Source organism: Rhinopithecus bieti, unplaced genomic scaffold (genome assembly GCF_001698545.2).
Source record: "Rhinopithecus bieti isolate Rb0 unplaced genomic scaffold, ASM169854v2 scaffold_5478, whole genome shotgun sequence".
In the NCBI taxonomy this organism is placed as follows: Eukaryota; Metazoa; Chordata; class Mammalia; order Primates; family Cercopithecidae; genus Rhinopithecus; species Rhinopithecus bieti.
In genome coordinates this window covers 1,410,951-1,433,944 of record NW_016805008.1, presented here as the reverse complement: position 1 = coordinate 1,433,944, position 22,994 = coordinate 1,410,951, and the positions used below count along the sequence as shown (strand labels likewise).

The window sequence follows — 22,994 nt, the reverse complement described above, 5'->3', positions numbered from 1 at the left end:
CATGCACACCACAAAACAATGAGTAAAAAGGGCGCGCACACACTTTTGTAGTTTACACCAAACCGAAATCAAAACCAACATCAGAGTATCCGAAATCCAAGCCAGGTCAAAACCAAAACCAAAGTATCAAGCAATCCAAGTCAAGTCAAAAACAAAAACCAAAGTGCCAGTACAGGCACACCATGGGTGATCAGGCCACGCTTCCACTCAAATGGAGTGGGCAAGTTCCCAAGACCAGTCCTCAAGCAATTCAAACCAAATCAAAACCAAAACCAAAGTGCCAATAAAGGCATGCTGTGGGTGATCAGGCCACGCCTCCACTCAAATGGAGTGGGCAAGTTCCCAAGACCGATCCTGTCAAGTAATTCAAAACAAATCAAAACCAAAACCAAAGTGCCGATAAAGGCACACCGTGGGTGATCAGGCCATGCTTCCACTCAAACAGAGTGGGCAAGTTTCGAAGACTAGTTTTACCAAGTTTTAGATGTCCAGACTCCAAGTGCCCGTTCCTTCCCAGTGTTCAGCCACTGCGTTGATCCTCCACGGGGGCCTGCCACACACTGCTCTGGCGAGGCACCCCACCAGGGCAAACGCCTACCCAGGAGCGCTCTCAGGATCCGTGTCGCTTGGGCTGGTTGGAGTACCCCACAGAGATGTTCCACAGGGCAGGCTCAAGCCACCTAAGGAGATGCCTCCTCCATCCACCATTCACCTCGCTTCCTGGTCAGGGAACCAAGAAATGTAGCAGGACGATCGGCAGACAAAACTCAGACACCGAGTTACAGAAGGAAGGGGTTTATTCGGCCAGGGACATCGGCAAGACTTCAGTCTCAAGAGCTGAGCTCCCTGAGTGAGCAATTCCTGTCCCTTTTAAGGGCTCACAACTCTAAGGGGGTGCGTGTGAGAGGGTCGTGATTGAGCAAGCAGGGGGTACGTGACTGGGGGCTGCAGGCACTGGTAATTGGATCGGAACAAAACAAGATAGGGATTTTCAGTGTATTCCTATACAATGGCTGTAATCTATAGATAACAGAACCAGTTAGGTCAGGGGTCGATCTTTAACTACCAGGCCCAGGATGCGGCGCCGGGCTGTCTACCTGTGGATTTCATTTCTGCCTTTTAGTTTTTACTTCTTCCCTTGGAGGCAGAAATTGGGCATAAGACAATATGAGGGGTGGTCTCCTCCCTTATTAGCACAATATATACCACACATAGCTACTTAACTCTTTTTAAGTCATATGTGTAGTTCTTTAACACGTAAAAATAAAATTACGCTTTTACACCACAAGAGTGTACCATAGAAGACTTTAAGCTGCTGACAATGGAAGAAAATGTCAGATTTAAAAATTCAGGAAAACCACATTCTATAATTATCCTGTAACCTAATGGGCATTTTTCATTAGAAAAGTTATTCAGTCTCACTTTTTAAAAGTTATTTAATTGAATAGACAGTCTCGCTCTCTTTTTTTCTCTTTCTCTCACACATACACTCACATACACAAATAAATACACAAATGAGTGCAGTAATGAAACGGATAACTCTGAGAATGAGAACAAGAAGAGATTGCAAATCTGCTTGTGCCAAGTGGCAAAAAGAGAATACAGATAATGTTCTTTTCTTAGGGAAGGGAGGATTTTTCTGTGGATGGAAGAAATATGCTGCTCATATCCTTGCAGAAAGCATGATAATTTATAGATTTTTGTCTGAGAGGTATTTCCTAAAGTAAACTTAGATATGTGTACCTCCTTCTATCACAGTATTTTCTTTGCCCCTTTTACTTAATCAGATTTTCTGCCATTCAGATTTGCAAAGAATTGTTGACCCTAGATGAGTTTTTAGACATGTCATAGGAAATCTCAAGACTTGTCACTTTTGGAATATAACTCCCGCTTGGCCCTACCTTTCTACCACTGCAACTAAAATTAAAAAATTTAATAACTAAGTCTCTCCCTGAGGTTGAAATAGGGATTTGTTATCCAGATCCCCCAGGGCCTTGCTGCCCAGCCACAGAAAGTATGGTCAGCAGACAGCCTCTAGCTCTCCACTCTTTCAGTGGCAGATTTGCATAACTCAAGGTCTCGTCCTTCCTGCATCTGAGTATCTGTGAGTTATTTCCAGTTTGGGACTATTATACATAATGCTGCTATGAAAATTGTTCTATAGAAGAATTTTCATAGCAGCATTATGTACATTTCTACTGGAATTTCTGCTAGGAGTGGAATTGCTAGGTCATGGTGTAGGTATGTGATCAGCTGTAGTAGACTCTGCCAAATAAATTTTGAAAGTGGTTAAAAAAATTATATTCCTGCCAGCACTGTATGAACTTCCAGTTGCTTCACATCTTTGTCAACATTCAGTAGTGTTTTAGTCTTTTTTAGTTTAATCATCGTGGTAGGTATGTTATGATATCTCATTGTCATTTTAATTTGCATTTCCTGGTTGACTTATGAGGTTGAGCCACTTTTTCGTATGCTTATTTAGCTTTTGGATGTCTTCTTTTGTGTTTAGCCATTGGGCCATCTCCTTTTCCTTTTGATTTATAGAAGTTCTTTATATGTTCAGGATATGAATCCCTTGTCAGATACGTGTACTGCAAATATCTACTGTAGCTCTCCTTTTCCTTTGTGTCTTATGATAAACAGTGACTTAATGTTAATATACCCAAAATGATTTTTTTGGAGGGAGTAAGTATGGCTAATACTTATGTTTTAAGAAATCTTTGCTAACCCCAATATTATGAAGATATTCTCGTACTGTTTTCTTTTTTAAGCTTTACTGTTTTACCTTTCAGAAGATTTGTAGTCCATCTAAGTTTGATTCTTGTGTATGGTTGTGAGGTGGAACTCAAGACTTACTTGGTTTTCATATGTATATGCAACTGACCCAGACAGTTTACTGAAGAGGTTATTCTTTCACCAGTACACTGCTTTGTCATAAATCAAGTGAGCGTGTATGTGTGGGTCTGTATCTGGACTCTGTATCTTATCACTTTAGTCTATTTGTTGTTATTTGATACTATTGAAAATGGTATCTTTTAAATATATTTTATGTTAATTTGTTGCTGGTATATAGAAATACAATTTTTTATGTATATCTGTATCCAGCTGTGTGTGTGTGTTTGTGTGTGTGTGTGTGTGACTTGCTAAATTAACTTTAAACAGTAGGCCTGTAAATTATTTTGCCTTTTCTGATTTATAATTATGTCATTCGCAAATAACATCAGTCGCCTTTCTTTGTGAGCCTTTTGTCTTTTTACTTTATCTTGCCTGCTATACTGGTTAGGAACTGTAGTCTTATTTTGGCTCTAAGTGGTGTTATCAGGGAGAATGCTTTCAGTATTTCAGTTTCACCATGAAGCATGATATTATCTTTATGTCTTGTAGAAATATCCTGTAGTAAATTAGGGAAGTTCCCTTTTGTTCCTTGTTTGCCAAGAGGTTTTGTCATGAAAAGACATTAAATTTTGTTTCAAATAGTTTTTTTCTTCATCGATTGAAATGATTCATACAATTTGTCTCCTCTCCACCCCCGCCCCCCGCTTTGTGTTGAATTATATTGATTGATTTTTTTTGGTGTTAAACTAACCTTGCATTTTGGAATAAATGCAACTTGATTATGATATATTATCCTTATTACATATCACTGGGCTTGATTTGCTAATATTTTAAGACTTTTATGTCTGTAATTACAAAAGGTATTGATCTGTAATTTTTGTTTGTTTTTAGGGATCTTTGTCAGGTTTGGGTATAATGTTATGCAGGTCTCATAAAACATGTTGGCAATTGCTCTCCGTGTTTTTCTGTTGTATAATAGAGTTTGTATAAGGTTGTTCATTATTAAATGTTTGGGAAGATAATGAAGCCATCTGGGGGCTGGATATTTTTTCTGATAACACTGATAATTACATATGTTTATCCTAAGAATGTTTTCAATTCATTTTTATTGCACTATTAATATATGAATAACCTTCTTGTAAGAATTCAGATATTACAAGCAAACTGAAGTCTCCCCTAACCATTATCCACTTAAAATTTTTAGGTATACTTTACTGCATTTTATCAAGGAAAATTATGTTATGATATAGTGGTCATTGCAACTTTGGGCTCTACCAATGGATTGACCTGTGTGAGTTTACAGTCTACTTAAAAATAGCTAAGTCTCAATTTCCTCATCTTAGTAGACTTTTTAAGAGAATTATATGTGTTGATGTACCAGTAGTGCTTAGCATAGTGCCTGACACATACTAAGCATTCCATGAATGTTAACATTATAAGTATCATTATTAGATTTAAAAAGATCCCTGGAGGGATGTGACTGTTGAGGTACTACTCCATACCCAAGGAAGGAGAGATTAAAAATTTCTAAGTAACTAAAGTAGATACCACAAAAGAAACTGTACTGAAGCTTTATGCATTTTGTTAGCAGGAGAGTCCTATAAATCCTTCTTTGAGACTTACTTATCCTTGTTTTAGTGATGATTCTAGCAAGGTTATTTTATCTGGATTGTCTGTCTGCAGAAGATTAGAAGCAGCAAGCGTCCCTAGTGTTCATGCTTTAGCCAAATAACCAGGATAATAAACATTCATTTAATGTGCAGACTTTGAATTGAGAGTTATAAGAACTTCCTGTGCTTCTTATTGAAATTGGGTAACAAATGGCCGGGCGCGGTGGCTCAAGCCTGTAATCCCAGCACTTTGGCGAGGCCGAGACGGCGGATCACGAGGTCAGGAGATCGGACCATTCCCTGGCTAACACGGTGAAACCCAGTCTCTACTAAAAAATAATACAAAAGCTAGCCGGGCGAGGTGGCGGGGGGCTGTAGTCCCAGTACTCGGGAGGCTGAGGGCAGGAGAATGGCGTTAAACCCGGGAGGCGGAGGCTTGCAGTGAGCTGAGATCCGGCCACCTGCACTCCAGCCTGGGCGAGCAGAGCGAGACTCCGTCTCCAAAAAAAAAAAAAAAAAAAAAAGAAAGAAAGGAAATGAAGGAGACTGCTTGATATAATAGAAAACCTATAAGACTGCTTGATATAATAGAAAACCTATAAGAGAGAGAAAGGATACTTGGTTTCTTATTCATTTTGTGATTGGTGGTGTTAAAACATCACACAACCTCAATTTGTTACCCGATCTGTGAAATGGAGGTATAGGATTTCTTTCCCATACATTAGAGTGATCTTGAAAATCTCTAGAGAAAGTGAATTCTTTGTTGAAACAATGGCCTGAGAAAAATGCAGTTAGATGTCTTAAATGGAGCCTATAATCCCCCTTGTAAATAGTTTTATATTCACTAAAAGTGCAAAACAGAACATTGAATTAAGGTTTCACCGGTAATTATAATGGAATCGTAATTACCTTTATAATTGTGGGCAGTGAGAATAGGGAAGGGTAGAGTCAATGTCAGAATATAAGTAACGTTTTTGTGATGGGAAATGATTCAACACACATCAGAGCCTTGGAGCTCTGCTCTTGCTTTTTTGCAGAGAGAAGCAAAAAGTGCGAATAGACCTCCATGAACTGCTATGGTCAGTTGTGGTCTGGCGTGGATTTTTTCTGAGCATAGGAAAAAGCATCCCAGCACACGGGAAGGTGACTTCCTTGGCTTTTTTCTATCAATAATTCTTTAGCACTATGCCTCTCCACTCATAGAGTCATACTTTTTTTGAAAAAAAAGAAGGTTTGGTATTTTACAAGTTGTAAATTAATGAAACCTATACACAGATGTAAGTTCCATTTACCATCTCTAGCTGTAGCTCATGATTTAGTTTCTCTTTCTCCTGCAGTGTCAGAGAGAAGCTTTAAGCATTGAGTTGGAAATCTAGACAAAGAAAATGTCTCTGCATATGCAAAAGAAATCTTTCAGGTGTCATTGTGTTGAAGTAAAACCCAGAGATCCTTATAGTCTTGCAAGTCACCTTAACAGCTGCAACTAGATCTCATACTTTTTGATTTTATGGAGTACTATGAATCACCATCTCCAGATACTTCATCACAGTTTTTCAGTTTCTGAAGAAGGGAGATAGATAATGTTATAATTTAGTGCTAAAGAATTTGGAGTGGGAAGGGGCTCTATGGTTACGTTGATACCTTTGCTATTTACCTGATAAGTGATAGCATTATACATGTGATTTCATATGAGAGGATTTTGAAAAATAGAAATTCTAAAGAAATGACGTACTATAGTATTAGTGTTCTCAATTCCATTGAGAGAGAAAATATGCAAAATTGAGTGAAATATTCATCTTCAATAGAGAGGAGAAATGATGCCAAATGAACACGTTAGAGCACTTTAGAATAGGTGACCAGTAGACCCCAGCAAGAACTTGATAAATAGCAAAAAGAATTATTGGTTTACCTTATAAATTCTTTGGTAGTTTATTTTATCTCCCAAAAAAGCATGATGTAGTATGTGGAAAACACACTGTTTTGAGATCACACTCTATTTTTCGGACATAAAACTTTGCCAAAGTCAATTAGCCTATCTGATTCTTAGTTTTTCTCACTATAAGATACATATATGTAGTTAATTTTTCTGCATAACAACCCCCAAATCACAGTGGCTTACAATAATACATTTATTTTCACGTACAATACATATCTGCTGATACCTGCTTCGGCTGCAGCTCTGCGCCGGCTGGGTTCTATGTTTCTTACTCTCAGACCCAGGCTGAAAGGATAGTCCCTATGTGTGGCATGCTTATTATTATCATGTCTGAAACGGCAAGAGAGCAGGGAAATGGATGCTTCTGACAGCTTCTGCACAATCCTGGCATAGACCATGTCCACCATCATTCCACTGACTAAAGAGAACCACATAGTCAAGATCAGCATCAATGAAGCAAGAAAGTGTACTCGTCCCACAACCAGCCAGCAAATCTCATAACCCTCTTAAAGGGAAGGTAGAAGTATAAGAAGAGATGACAATATCTACTTAATGTCTCCAAACCTTTGTGAGTCTCAAATAAAGGAAGTCATATAAAAGTGCATTGTAATCTAATGGATTCTCTGCTAATGTAAGAATTACTCTTATCGTTGAACAGTTCCTTTTAATGTTATTTATTTCAGGGATCCAGATAGATTTCAAGTCCTTACATATCATTAAATCCCATTTCTTCTTCTTCATTTTGACACAAACCTTTGTAAAGCTTTTGACTATCTTAGTTGTATTAATAGTTTTCAAAAGATATATATTTTGCCTTTTATATTCATGTTTTAAAATGCCATGGTTATAATCATTTATATTTATTTCCACTATAACTATATTAAACCCCTTTCAAGAACTTCTTGGGCATCTAGAAGGTTTTTGTCTTTTTTTTCCTGATTATAAAAGTAATAAAATTTCCCTGTAGGAAATTTAGGAAATTCTGGAATAGTAAAGAAGAAATTTAAAAGTACCCATATTCAAATCCCTGTCTTAACACACACACACACATTCAAATATACGCAAATACTAATTTTTACTAAATTGGACACCTAATGAAAATACCCTTTTTGAGACTGTATTTTCCACTTTAATGTATGTTATTAGTATGCATATTTGCTGTTCATTAAATATTTTTTGAGAACATGAATTTAACATTTTGATGTTTAGTATTACTGTATATAATATATATGTATGTGTGTGTATATACACACACACATACACACACACACAGTCCCTGACTTACCATGGTTCAACTTAACAATTTTTCGACTTTACAGTGGTGCAAAAGTGATATTCATTCAGTAGAAACTATACTTTGAGCACCCAGAACTCCATTCTGGTTTTCAATTTCTGTACAATATTTAATAAATTACGTGAGATATTCACTATTTTATTATAAAGTAGGGTTTGTGTTAGATGGTTTTGCCCAACTGAGGCTAATGTAAGCCTTTCAAGTACATTGAAGGTAAGCTAGACTAAGCTATGATGTTCGGAAAGTTAGGTGTATTACATGCAGTTTTGACTGGATATTTTTAGTTTATGATGGGTGTATCAGGTTGTACCCCATCTTAAGTTGAGAAGCAATTTTAATTATGAAGCCCAAAAATAAACCCACCCCCAACTTGAGAACTAGACCATTACCACTTGAAGTTAGCTGTGTGCTCCTCTGCTGCTGCTTCTTCCCACCCTCCATAATCACTATCCTCAAGTTTGTGTACAGTGTCTTTTTTGTGTGTGTGTGCGCATATGTTTGTATCTCCAAACAGAGTATCACTGAGTTTTACTTGGTTTCCAGATTTATAGAAACAGTATCATATTGCATTATTTTTAGTAGTGGAATGAATATTACAAAATGAGTTTAAACTGTCCTCTGCTGTTAGATATTTAGTTTTCTGCTGTTTTACTTTTATCAAGAACTTGTACATTAATCTTTGTGTATTCCCAATTATTTCTGTGAGAACAATTTCTAAAATTAGGGTAAGAATACTTTTTTACTTTTTTTAACTTTATATCAGGAATGTGTCCATGTAGAAGGTTTTAATAAAACAAATATTCAGATTTGCCTCGCAGGTAATTACAAATCATTGCTGGCCCATCAACACTTTAATGGGCTTTATAAATACATGAATGTCCCAGTAGCTTATCAAACTTAAGTGCAAACACAAATTGCTGGTATTTTTGACTTCCCTAAAATCTATGCTGTTCTTGTCACACTGTAGTATTAATATCCCCGCAGTTCCTCAGGCTGGAAACCTTAAAGACACATTCTCTCTACTATTCCACCTTCACTTCAGTCACCCCATGTGCGTACTTCCCTTTAGTCAGTCTTCAAGTTTTGCTCTTTCTGCCTCTACAATGTCCCTTGAATGCATCCCTTCCTTTCTATTCTCACAAGCACTGCTGTAATTCAGACCTGGCTAATCTATGTCATGTGAACTATTAGCCTCCTAACTGGGTCCCTACCTGCCTTCAGTCTCTTGCTTTTCTAATGAGTCCTTTACGCTGTTACTTTCTCAAAACACACTTATCTTTAAAACTGAAACCAAAAATATCTGATAGGTCCCCATTATCTACGTAATAAAATCTGTACTCTTTAGTTGTTGTAAGAAAAGCCCTTGATCTAATTGAACCTCCCTCTCCAGCTTTATTTTCTTGTGATCCATCCTCCCGAGTCCACCCCAAGAACTTTGTGTTTTTCATGCTAGCCAGCCTTAGGCTGCTTGGTCGCCATGTATTTTCCTTGTTCATGTTACTCCCTCAGCCAAGAACTTGCTTCCTCCCCACATCTTTACAGCCTGTTGAAAAGCTACTCATCCTTCAAGGTTCCACAGAAATACCAAACCCTCCATGGAGTTTTACATCAGTGTACACTGTCATAGTTACACCTAGATGAGTCAGGCATGGTTGCTTCTCTCAAAATGTTTTAAATGTCAATACATGCAAAAATATATTTATAAATAATGCTGGGTAGAAATGGCAGAACACAAACTATTTTAACATATCCATTATAATAAAGCTATATATAAAAATATGTATTTGTATATGTATGTATGTATGCATTTTTCTAAATATATATGGAGAGAAACAGGCAAAGAGAAACAGAGACTGTTAGGAAGAGGGAAGCAATGTAAATACTTGAGCTTGGTGTTTATTAAGGCCTCTGAAATTCTTTTTGGAACCAGGCAGAATGAGTTCTTTTTCAAAAAAATTAATGATAATATAATGATGCATGTTAGGTTCACTTGCTTTCATAAAGATGCTAACTTGGGCTTCAGTAGGTTTCCATTTTGAGGCTTAGCCATTTTTGGTCCAGGTGCAGAAGGCCAGCCAGTTGTCCCTTCTCTCTATTCCAGTGCTGATTAGCTGACTTGGAGGGGCCTTGTTCTGTTGCCGACTCTGTGTAGTCATAGTCACGGGTGGTGAATAGTCACCTCAACTATAAAATGAAAATGTTACACTAGATGATTGTTAAGTAGAGGAATAGATCTTTAAGGTTCTTTTCAGCTCTCTAATTCTGAGATACTTTTGCTCATGAAACAGAAAAATGTTTAAGGATAAAGGAAAGTGCTGATTTTTGTTTTCTACTCTAGCACCTTCACTATCAGGTAGCAGTTGCCCCTTTTTTTTTACGTCAAACTGGCAGTATGTGTTGTGTGAAAATGACTACATTTGGCTTCTATGCAGGTGCAACAATAGCTATGTGGCCTTGGGTGTTCCCCTTGCTGTCACCAGGCCTCTGTTTGCTTATCTGTGAAATGACAAGATTGAGACTGGATGCTTTTTGAGGTTCTTTGCAGCTTTAATATATTGTAATTTTATAATTGGTACATTTGAAGTACCCAAGTAGTTTTTTACCCTGCAGTCACTAGGCCATTTCAAAGTCAAGTCATAGGTAGAATGGGACTATTCACAAAATATCCTTTTACTCACAAAATAGTGTAGATAGCAAAGTGGAGCATCAGGGTATGCAAACATGTATGTGCGATGAAGAAATAGCCTAGTTGCATCACTTACTCTAACTTACTATATTTTTCTTTTACAATGGGTATTTCTCAATTTCTCTTTTAAAATTATTACTTTGTATTAAATAGGGAATCCTTTTCCCATTGTTTGTTTTTGTCAGGTTTGTTGAAGATCAGATGGTCATAGATGTGTGGTGTTATTTCTGAGGTCTCTATTCTGTTACATTGGTATATATATATCTGTTTTGGTACCAGTGCCATGCTGTTTTGGTTACTGTAGCCTTGTGTAGTGTGAAGTCAAATAGCGTGATGCCTCCAGCTTTGTTGTTTTTGCTTAGGATTTTTTTGGCTGTATGGATTTTTTTGTTTTGTTTTGGCTTCATATGAAATTTAAAGTAGTTTTTTCTAATCTGGGAAGAAAGTCAATGGTAGTTTGATGGGAATAGCTTTGAATCTATAAATTACTTTGGGCAGTGTGTCCGTTTTCATGATATTGACTCGTCCTGTCCATGAGCATGGAATGTTTTTCCATTTGTTTGTGTCCTTTCTTATTTCCTTGAGCAGTGGTTTTTAGTTCTCCTTGAAGAGGTCCTCCACATCCCTTGTAAGTTGGATTCCTAGATATTTTATTTTATTTGTAGCACTTGTGAATAGAAGTTCACTCATGATTTGGCTCTCTACTTGTCTATTATTGGCATATAGGAATGCTTGTGAGTTTTGCACATTGATTTTGTATCCTGAGGCTTTGCTGAAATTGCTTATTAGCTTAAGGAGTTTTGGGACTGAGACATAAGGGTTTTCTAAATATACAATCATGTTATCTGCAAACAGAGACAATTTAACTTCTTCAGTTCCTATTTGAATACCCTTTATTTCTTTCTGTTGCCTGATTGCTTGGGCTAGAACTTCCAATACTATGTTGAATAGGAGTGGGGAGAGAGGGCATCCTTGTCTTTTGCCGGTTTTCAAAGGGAATGCTTCCAGCTTTTGCCCATTCAGTATGATATTGGCAATGAGTTTGTCATAAATAGCTCTTATTATTTTGAGATATGTTCCATCAATACCGAGTTTATTGAGAGTTTTTAGCATGAAAGAGTTGAATTTTATCAAAGGCCTTTTCTGCATCTATTGAGATAATCATGTGGTTTTTGTCATTGGTTCTGTTTATATGATGGATTACATTTATTGATTTGTGTATGTTGAACCAGCCTTGCATCCTGGGACTGAAACCGACTTGATCATGGTGGATAAGCTTTTTGATGTGCTGCTGGATTCGGTTTGCCAGTATTTTATTGAGGATTTTCACATTGATATTGATCAGGGATAAAACTGGCTACCCATATACAGAAAACAGAAACTGTACCCCTTCCTTACACCTTATACAAAAATTAGCTCAAGATGGTCTAAAGACTTAAATGTAAAACCTAAAACCACAGAAACCCAAGAAGAAAACCTAGGCAATACCATTCAGGACATAGGCATGGGCAAAGACTTCATGACTAAAACACCAAAAGCAATGTTAACAAAAGCCAAAATTGACAAATAGCCTCTAATTAAACTAAAGAGCTTCTGCATAGCAAAAGAAACTGTCATCCAAGTGAATAGGCAGCCTAGAGAATGGGAGAAAATTTTTGCAATCTATCCATCTGACAAAAGTCTAGTATCCAGAATCTACAAGGAGCTTAGACAAATTTCAAGAAAAAAAAAAAATCAAAAAGTGGGCAAAGGATATGAACCGACACTTCTCAAAAGAAGACATGTATGTGGCCAAAAAACATGAAAAAAAGCTCATCACCACTGTTCATTAGAGCAATGCAAATCAAAACCACAATGAGATACCATCTCATGCCAGTTAGAGTAGTGATCAAAAAGTCTGGAAACAACAGATGCTAGAGAGGATGTGGAGAGTAGGAACACTTTTACACTGTTGGTGGGAGTGTGGGAGTGTAAATTAGTTCAACCATTGTGGAAGACAGTGTGGCAATTCCTCAAGGATCTAGAACCAGAAATACCATTTGACCCAGCAGTCCCATTACTGGGTATATACCCAAAGGATTATAAGTCATTTTACTATAAAGACACATGCACATATATGTTTATTGCAACACTATTTACAATAGCAAAGACTTGGAACTAACCCAAATCTGCATCAATGATAGGCTGGATAAAGAAAATATACACTGTGGAATACCATGCAGCCATAAAAAAGAATGAGTTCCTGTCCTTTGCAGGGACATGGATGAAGCTGGGAACCATCATTCTCAGCAAACTAACACAGGAACAGAAAGCCAAACACCACATGTTCTCACTCATAAGTGAGAGTTGAACAGTGAGAACACATGGACACAGGGAGGGGAACATCACACACGAGGCCTGTTGGGGGATGGGGGATGGGGAGTGAGAGCAGTAGGACAAATACCTAATGCATGCAGGGCTTAAAACCTAGATGACAGGTTGATGGGTGCAGCAAACCACCATGGCACATGCATAGCTATGTAACAAACGTGCACATTCAGCACATGTATCCCAGAACTTAAAGTAAAATAAAATAAAATAAAAAATTATTACTTTGTAGTAAACTGAAATATTTTTAATATGTTTTGTAGGAAATTAAAATGTTGATGTAGATTTCAGATTTGCACACTAATTCAGATCAGTCTAATAGTAATAGATGATATTTTAAAATACATGAACTCCAATAATTATTATAAACTTCCTTTATTAAGAAAGAGACTCAAAAGGCTTCTTGAAGATGAGGGCCCCATTTTCATTTCCAAGGGACAAACTAATCTTTGATATATGATATTTGAGTTCAGAATTGCTTTTGGCAAACGGAATTGTAACTGCTTAAACAAATCGTTCTTTTCTAGTAATTAGAATTTTTTTTTTTTCGTTTTGATGGGTAGTCATAAATATTAACCACCAGCATTGCAGGAATAATTTGTATTTAAATTGTCAGACATCACTCTGTGAACATGTAAAATAATTTACATTTATTTAGAGCCTTTTATCCTAAAGTGCTCTACACATATTTCTTTATAATCTGATTGGAAGCTATAAATAGGACTCTCCCACCTGAAATAGGGCAGGAACCAAAGTAATTAAAGGTTACAACTTCACAAGAAGTAGGGGAAAGAAGGAAATGTAGTATTTTTTACATTATTTCTATGTGCTCTATGCCTGTAGGATTGGAGAATCCATGTTGACCAAATGCACCAGCACAAAAGTGGAATTGAGTCTGCTCTAAAGGAGACCAAGGTATATGAATTACTTTAGGTGAATCAATGTACATTTACTCATCTGTGGAACACCTGTTATAAGAGAACATGAAAGAAGAAAAAGACACAATTTTTGTCTTTAAGGAGCTTACTAATTGAATGTACCATATTACATTTCAACTGACCTTACATTTAAGCCAACTGAAGAAAGCTAACTTACATGTTAGTAAAAGCTATATATGTATATATATAAGATATATATGTATAATATATAGGTAATACATATATTAGAAACATTTCATCATTCTTTCCTCTCTGAATCTTAAGGGAGGAGAGAACACCAGGCCAGAAATGTCTAGAACTTACAGCCTCCGCAGGCTTGTTGCCCTGCCAGAAATAGGGACTTTGGAGAATGTCACAAAGAAGCAAAGCTAGACTGAGAAGTTATGTGTCCCAGGCTAGAGCTATAGGCTTAGGGATCTATTTCCAATTGGAATATTTCAGTCACCTTTGAATTGTGCTATAGGAAACTCATGTTATTCCCTTACCTACTTTGATTGTGAATGTTATATAATGCTAATTATAGTCACATAAATTTTATAGCATGTATAATGACAAATGAATTGACTAACACTGCCAGGTGCATTTTTATTCTAAAATTCTTCTAAGTGTGATTAAAATATTTCTCATCACAGACATTTTATGCTATTGAAAATTTCAAGGTGTCTTCTTTTGCACATGTAGTTGATTATTTGTAGAATGGATTGAGATTTAACCCATTTTTAACTATTTTTGAAAAAATATGTTTGTGAGTTCTTCTGTCTGCAAATTCCATGGAATTTCTAGGGATTTTTGGACAAACTCCATAATGAAATTACTAGGACTTTGGAAAAGATCGGCAGCCGAGAAAAGTACATCAACAATCAGCTTGAGAATTTGGTTCAAGAATATCGTGCAGCTCAAGCCCAGCTGAGTGAGGTAATTTAAGAATTATTTCCAGGGATTTATTCAAGTTAACAACCCTAAACCCTAAACTTGACACAATACTGTTCATTTGAGAATCATGAAATGCTTTTCATAAACAGCAAAACATCAATTTTCTGCCCACTTTAGGAAGCCAAGAGAGCCAAGTGAACTTATTTCCATTTTACATGTAATAGAAGTTGTTTTCTCCTAGAAGCCTTTAAATGCACGTCTTCGTTTGATTTAAGTAAATGAAGGCATATGCTGTTGGGGGAACATAGCTTAAAACAGGAACAGAGTATCAGGACACCTGGTTTTGTTTCTAAGTCTGTTGTTAATTTACCATTGGCATAGGAGGAAGAATAGTATGCATTTACATGTGTCAAAGGAAAAAGACAGTCCTTGCCATTCTGGCTTACAACCACATAATAAGGAATGTGAAAGCAAGATGGATTCAGAGACAAGCAGTTTAATTAATAAAATGAGACAAATTTTTCATTCTTTCAAAGTTTTAGAATTTTAACCAAAAAATAAAATCACTAGACTTTGAAAGCACCAGTTCTTTGTCCCAGCAGTAGGGATCTAAAAGCTTTCCTTTGGGATTTATGCCCCCTGTTTTCTGATGTTAAAGAAGACTAGTAAGGACACTTGTAAACATCAGTCGAAGGCATATTTTTTGTCTTTAGCAAACAAATTTGAGAAAGAAAAAAGTAGAAATAAATTTGAGATATCTCTATACTTTCAGAAGTTCTCAAAGACCAAATAGAAATCTATACTTTTTGATTATATTATTTATTTAATATATTCCCTCATATACACAATTACTTATGAATATTTTAACTATCAAAATAATATAAAACACTCTGAAGCCACCATGTATTTGTCTAATATTAATATTATATAATTGATCGTTAGTTTCTAACATACTCCAATTGATTGTACTGTCTTACTGAATGTTAATCCTTATTAATTGGTGAGCTTCGTGCTCTACTTTGATTGATTTTTTGCTTTAGAACTGATTTTCTCTGCATAGCATGCAAATTAGATTGACCAAGAGCCGCTCTCCTAAACTGTTTAGGAATGACCAAGGACAGTTTTTACTGTGAACCATGCCCATGCAAGGTACACAGTCAGTTTATGAAGGTTAAGGTAGTTCATCATTTTGTAGTGCTTTAGTTAAATACATGGTGCCTATTAGGGACATAAAACGGCTACAGTTAAATGTCACTTTCACAAATGTATTCACAAACAAGGCGGGGGGGTTGTCATAAAATGACATGCAGAAATTGCAAACACAAAGAGGTCAGTCGTATTTAATCTTCTGCTGCTTTGTATTTGCCATTAAACAAAATGTTTTTCCTTTCAGGCAAAGGAGCGATACCAGCAGGGAAACGGAGGAGTAACGGAAAGAACCAGACTCCTCTCTGAGGTACACACCACTGCTTTTGCCCTGCTTCTCACCTGTCAGCTGGGCCCCAGCCATTGAGAACCTACAGATGGTTTAACAATGCTAATTTCAGTTGCTTTCTGTGCCTTTAAATCATTTTCTTTAGGAAATCCCTAATTTTCCTATCACTGAATCAATAATTGATACATTTCTTGTTTCCACAAGATGCCTGAAGTTTCTGTGTTAAATTCAACAAAAAACCTGCTCATAATATTAGCACACTTACAATTTTCCTCAACATTTTTACATAATAATTATTATTAACATGGAGATGAATAGGTAAAGCACTGACTTAAGGAATCTATAACAAATTTTAACGTTAGTCTGCAAGATATAAGGTTTATTTTAGTGACTGTTATTGATAACTTGTGTGTGATCCTGAGTGTATTTCTCTGTCCACAATTAGGAGTGGCTTATAACCTCCTCCTTTAGGATATTTGAATAAAAATAAATAGTTGCATTTATTTTTATGATCTTGCAAGAGAGGCAGGACCTGATATATATTCCCATTTTCAATGAAGAGCCAAAGGAGGAAAAAACCTTGGAAAAGGCCAGTAGTTTATTTGGGACTAAAATCCAAGATGATCTTTGGTTACAATCCAGTATAATTGGAACAAACTTTGTTGTGACAGGAAAGAATTAAGCCTTTTTTATAGAAATTATTTGAGGAATAAAGTTATTTTAAAACACTAAAAATATTACATTAGAAATATTTAGACTCTAATCCTGTGGTGCTTCTAAGCAAATAAAACGGTATGTAGAAGTAAAGTATTCACTTATGTTAGGTAAATTAACACTTGAAAGGAATCCAGGGAACCATTTACTTCTTTTGGAGTAGATAGTTATCCCCAGTTGTAACGTTTCAAGTGCCTGAAAAAATTAATTTGCTTTACTTGGATGAGCACTTTATTCCCAGGGAAGGTTTTACTCACCAGTATGATAAAAATAAAGCCTACTAAGTCACAATAATTATAGCTTAGTTGTAGATCATGTAAAATGTTTCAATTTCTTAAAGATGGTATTTTCTACTTATATTAATGCTGGTTTGGAATTTTGCTAATAATAGAGGCTATAGTAGTATAATCGCCAAATGGAGTACAGATAGGAACAAGTGTGACAGCAAAGTATGCCTCCTGGAGTTTGGAGTTCATGATTTGGATAAACCAATAAGAATATTCTTATACATAGCCATATGATATTAACATTTATTTTTTTATTTTTTTTGAGGCAGAGTCTCGCTCCGTCGCCCACGCTGGAGTGCAGTGGCGCGATCTCTGCTCACTGCAAGCTCCGCCTCCCGGGTTCACGCCATTTTCTTGCCTCAGCCTCCCCAGTAGCTGGGACTACAGGCACCCGCCACCGCGCCCGGCTACTTTTTTGTGTTTTTAGTAGAGACGGGGTTTCACCGTGTTAGCCAGGATGGTCTTGATTTCCTGACCTTGTGATCCGCCCGTCTCGGCCTCCCAAAGTGCTGGGATTACAGGCGTGAGCCACCGCGCCCGGCCGATGTAAACATTTTTTAGTGTCCTATAGAGGAAAAAGTGACATAATGTCTTATAGAACTATAATATTAAGAAAGATATCCAGAAAACCTTTAGAAATCTAAAATCTCTTTAGGATGTTTGTACTATTTTAATTAATAACCAATTGTTAGAGAATTTCAAAGTATATGCGATGAGCTAATTGCAAGGTTTGAGTGTCTAGTGACTAAAATAACTTTGATTGTGTTTAGTATATTGCAACATGAGAAAACGGACGTGGCGGCCATTTGGTGAAGTTTATCATTAGGAGCATTCTGAAAAACTGAAAAGCTTTGTATATCTGCATACTTTATCTTATTTGAATTATGTCCAAAATATTCCTAATGTCTGTATTTTTCTATATGTGTGGCTAATATCTAAATTACATTTTCTTAATACATAATTCAAAAATTTTGAAAGTTTATTAAAATGTAATGCTTATGAAAACTTGTTTTCATGAAAGGTTATGGAAGAATTAGAAAAGGTAAAACAAGAAATGGAAGAAAAGGGTAGCAGCATGACTGATGGTGGTAAGTACATGCTCATTTTAGGGAAAAAACTGAGCAAGAGAAAAATAGCTCTTCAAGAAACCTACTTAACAAAATAGTATAAATATATAAAACAAATCATTTGTTGCTTGTTTGAAGAGAGATTCATTGTGCAAAAATGTCTGATAATCAGCATACTGTTTGTCTTACAAATCAGCTGAGAAGGGTAGGCTTTTTTACTATAATTTAGAAGTTTTAAAAATTCAAGCTGTTGATTCAAAGAGTGGGAAGTATTTAAATATGTACTTTGTTATGCCAATTTAAAAAATAATATTGTGTTCTGTTTTCATCAAATGAGCTTCACTTTTTCTATTTTATGTACAAAAGGGCACTAAGTATATGCCCAAATGACACTCAGGCAGTGATGTGATAACCCTTAATTTATTTTCCCTCCTCCCCAGTAGAACTGACTGGGCAGGGGTCAAATAGAGAAGAATTAATCATCCTCTGGTAATCGTCCTCCATTGTGAGCGGGTTACTTTGATATGGGCCAGTAGTGATTGCTGAAGGCTTTTCTATGCCCTAGAAAAATTTTCTAGAGTTCTATTGATATATACCGAATGATCTTGCAAAAGGGAATGTTTAGGATTTTTTTTTTTTTTTTTTGCAATATGTTTTAAGTGGGCCTGTTATCTACATCTCAAAGATAATTCTCTCTTCCCCTTTTCCCCCTTTGTATTTCCTTTTCCTACAGACAAATATACTAGCTCATAAAATCATCTTGAACACATCCTTAAACACCTGTTTAGCAGCTCTTCCCCTAGAAAAGGAAGAAAGTTTAGTCTCAGTACATCAAATACTACATCATTTTTCATCCTAAAAAATCTCAGGTGCTTAAAATGCCACAGCAAAACTGTGTGAATGTCAGTAAGTTTTGGCTATGTTTTAACCCTATTTTTGACTTAAGACAAAGTGAGGAAAATGTCATACAATTCTGTAATACACTGATACTCCAAATGAACATTTTCATTTCATGTTATTTTCATTCTGCAGCTCCTTTGGTGAAGATTAAACAGAGCTTAACAAAACTGAAGCAAGAAACTGTAGAGATGGACATTAGAATTGGCATTGTGGAACACACACTACTCCAATCAAAGCTGAAGGAGAAGTCCAACCTGACTAGGAACATGCATGCCACAGTTATTCCAGAACCAGCAACAGGCTTTTATTAAAACGTACTGGTTTTCATGTTTCTGATTAGTTGGGTTTTTTATATCAGACTATATTTCATGTTGCATAGATTTCAAAACATAATTTTATGTTCAATAGGTTTTTTTTTACATGTACATACTCACATATTATATCATGGTGATTATGATGGTTAAAGCCTTTACACTGAATGTAATGTTTAATAAAGTAATTACAAATTCTCACTTTCTAAGGAGCTTTTACTAATCATTACCTGTGTTAAAGCTCCCACCTGGTGGCTTATTTTTCTTAGCATTCCTTGTGTAAGCCAAGGTATATGACCTATGTTTTCTGTAGATGCTGCTGCTGTCACAACATGGACTGCTGACACAGTCCTTTGCATCGTTCCACCTCTGCAGTGGTCATAAGTGCTTTATGCCCAGAGGCCACTAAAGATGGGTAGGCAGGATTCTTTCCAAGAACCCAAACTACCTTTGCCTCAGCTTTATGGCTACCTAAAATTGCCACTTTTTTTAGGTTAAAAAAAAACTTCAGTATCCTCATTAACATTTGAAGTTTATTTCTTATGAATATTTCATGGCTAAAATGATTTTATAGGGAATCTATCTTCTAGGATCTAAGGCCACTAAATAGAAGGATAAATGAATGATGATAAGTCAGTTTTGTTTGACTCTGGTCTTAGAATGAAGAGAAGGTGCATATGCATGTCTCAATTTCTGATTTTTTCTGTGGTATCAGCTATACTAGGGAACCATTTTGTAGAAGAAGGAACGACGACAGGTTGCGTGAAGATCAGCCTCTAGTACTGATGATCTTTACTTATGCATCTTCCTGAGCAACTTTCTAGACTAGGATTTCTAAATTGGTGAAAAAAGCAGCATTAGAGTGCCAGACAGCACTGGGGAAAACTGGCCAGGGGAACGCAAAGCAGGAGACAGCCTGCATTATTTTTTTAAAATAATTTTCGAAAACAGTGGTAGTAAAATTCGATAAGAATGCTTTATGTTTAGGACAACAAAATAATTTTAAAAGTTATTTTTTACCCTAATACTTTTCTCCACTGAATATTGTTATTTTTGTCTTAGCTTTTACTTTCTAGATGTATCCTGCAACATGCTCACATACACGGATCTTTCCCTTTCCTTACTAGACCTCTCTTTAGTTTAAGATAAGTTTAGATAGGAGAAAGTTAGTGTATATAAACTACGCAAGAGGGTGACCATCAATACAATGACAAATAAGCCAGTTTATTTAATTTGTTAAGGAAAAAAAAAAAAAAAAAGAAGAAGGCAGAAAACCCACCATGGGAAAATAAGCATTTTTAAAAATCTGAAGTTGCTCTTTTCCGTTGTGGTCTTTGGGAGGAGTCTAGTACAAAAACTGAAACATAACCTTTGGTCCTGGGAATTTATTTGCATGACTGTTTCATGGCTAAGCAGTTTTTTTGATGAATTCAATCATTGCAGAGAACACTTTTAGATAATCAGAACTTTCCTTAAAATGCATTTCTATCAGAAGCAAAGTACACCCTTTATTTATGCAAACATGTAAAAATCTAAAAATTCTTCCAATGAGTAGTATAAGCCTCCTATTTTTACCTCCTTCTCTGAAATGTTTCAGTTAACTCAGGTTGGCCTCTAGGCTCCTCCTCTCTTCCTATAGAACACTGTGCATACCTTGAATAAAGAGCCTGTTATACTATATTGTTATTTTCTTCTGTCCTACCTAATGAATTGAGCTACTTTAGGATAGTACAAAATCTTTTATTTCCATATTCCTTGCCAGGTGCCCAGCACATAGAAAGTGTCTAGTAAATGTATTAAGTTAGTAAATGGATGAGTAGATGACTGGCACTATGTGGATCCAGGATACCTTCTAGCTCCTATTCTATAGCATGAAGAATTTAATGACATTAAGCCTGCATGCTTGGTATAGTTTCAAGAGAGTGATTAAAAACAATGAGTTCTTTTCCTATGGTATTGGATTAGAATTAGAAGCATCAGTATGAATTCATGGGTTTTTTAAAGTATGTATAGATTAATAGAAATATAGAAATATTTAAAATGTAGAAATACAGGCACGCGCGCACACACACACACACACACACACACACATACACACATTTCCTAGTTCTATCCTCTGAGAGAGCTTAGTAGCAGTGACAGCCCAACTACAACTGTGGACACTCAGATCTTGATATCTAAATTCTCTTCTTTAAAAAAAAAAAAGGAAGTCTTAGATTTCTGATTCCTGGGCTGCAACAGGAAAAGCACAAGGTGAGTCTAAAATACTTGCTCTGCCAGAAAGGAAGTACTCAAATAATGATGGGAAATATCTAAAGACACAGCAGATTGAGGGTTTACCATCGGCCAATCTGGGACAATTTGAGTATCAAAGTCAATCATCATAGTAATGAAGAGTAACACATGGAATAAGAAACCACGAGTCCACACAGATATAAATGAATGAATGAATAAATGGAGAGGTGAGGAAGGTCTTCCTGCTCATGTAAAAGGAATGCTGGATTTAGAAAATAACCACATGGCATCTACCATGGTAGTAATTGTTTAGGGCAAGACTCATCAATGGATGCTAAAATTAGTAGGTGAAAGTTTGATAGAAACAGGATGTTTACATAGTCTTGAATTATGTAAGACACTTTACAAGGAAAAAGTTGTTCATAGTATAGAAACCTGGTAGATACCACTTTAGGTGATAGTAGTTAACATCACTAGTAATGGGACAAATAGAGACCAAAGGCCTGCTGAGAAGAGCACACACTTACATGGTTCCTGCTGAAAATGCATAACTTGAATCTACTCATGAAACATCAGATGAATCCAAACTGAGGGATTTGTACAAAATAGCCTATATTCCTCAAAAAATGTCATGAAAAACAAATACTAAGGAACAGTTCCGGAGCAAAGGAGACTAAAGAGATAAGACAGCTAGATGCAAGAGGAGATTCCAGATTGGACCCTGGGCCAGGAAAGGAAAAAATATATACATATGAATATTTTCAATGTGTCTGTGTATGTGTATATATATAACATATAGCATATATATGTGCACACACACACACATATATATATAATAAAGCAGTCATCCCCAACTTTTTCATGCAAGACTGTTTTTCCACTGACCAGGGGCAAGGGGACGGGGATGATTCCGGGCTGAAACTGTTCCACCTTAGATCTCCAGGCATTAGTCAGATTCTCAGAAGGAGCACACAAGCTGGATTCCTCGCGTGTGCAGTTCCCAATACGGTTCCCAGTCCTATGAGAATCTAATCATCTAATGCTGCTGATCTGACAGGAGGAAGAGCTCAGGCGGCATTGCTGGCTGGCCCGCTGCTCACCTCCTGCTGTGAGGTCCATTTCCTAACAGGCCAGGGACTGGGACTGGGACTGGTGCATGGCCTCAGGAGTTGGGGACCCCTGGTATAAAGGAAATTATTGGTGGAACAGGAAAATTTTGAAGACAGCCTGTGGATTGGATAATAGTATTAATGTTAATTTCTTGATATTTATGCTGTACATAAAAGAATATACTTTTAACAATGCACACATCTATTTGATTCTAAAGAGGCACCCTGTCACCAGCTTACTCTCAAATAGCTCAGGAAAAAAAAGGTATGTGTGTTTGTGTATTCATACATATACAGAGAGAAGGATAGTGAAAAAATGTGGGAAATTGCTAACATTTTGGGAATGTGGGAGCAGGAAATACTGAACTCAACTGTACTTTTAAAAACTTTTCTATAA

The 22,994-nt window shown here is 36.4% G+C and overlaps 1 protein-coding gene across 1 annotated transcript in view; it reads left to right on the top strand.

Annotated features, from left to right (window-relative positions):
- Positions 1-19,885, top strand: part of IFT57 (intraflagellar transport 57) — an 80,893-nt gene extending 61,008 nt beyond the window's left edge. The window contains exons 7-11 of the mRNA XM_017870860.1: positions 13,572-13,643; positions 14,450-14,581; positions 15,933-15,995; positions 17,997-18,063; positions 19,075-19,885. Of these exons, the coding sequence (XP_017726349.1) occupies positions 13,572-13,643; positions 14,450-14,581; positions 15,933-15,995; positions 17,997-18,063; positions 19,075-19,253 (513 nt within the window). The 3' untranslated portion in view covers positions 19,254-19,885. The remainder of the gene's footprint in view (positions 1-13,571; positions 13,644-14,449; positions 14,582-15,932; positions 15,996-17,996; positions 18,064-19,074) is intronic.
- The last annotated feature ends 3,109 nt before the right edge of the window (positions 19,886-22,994 follow it).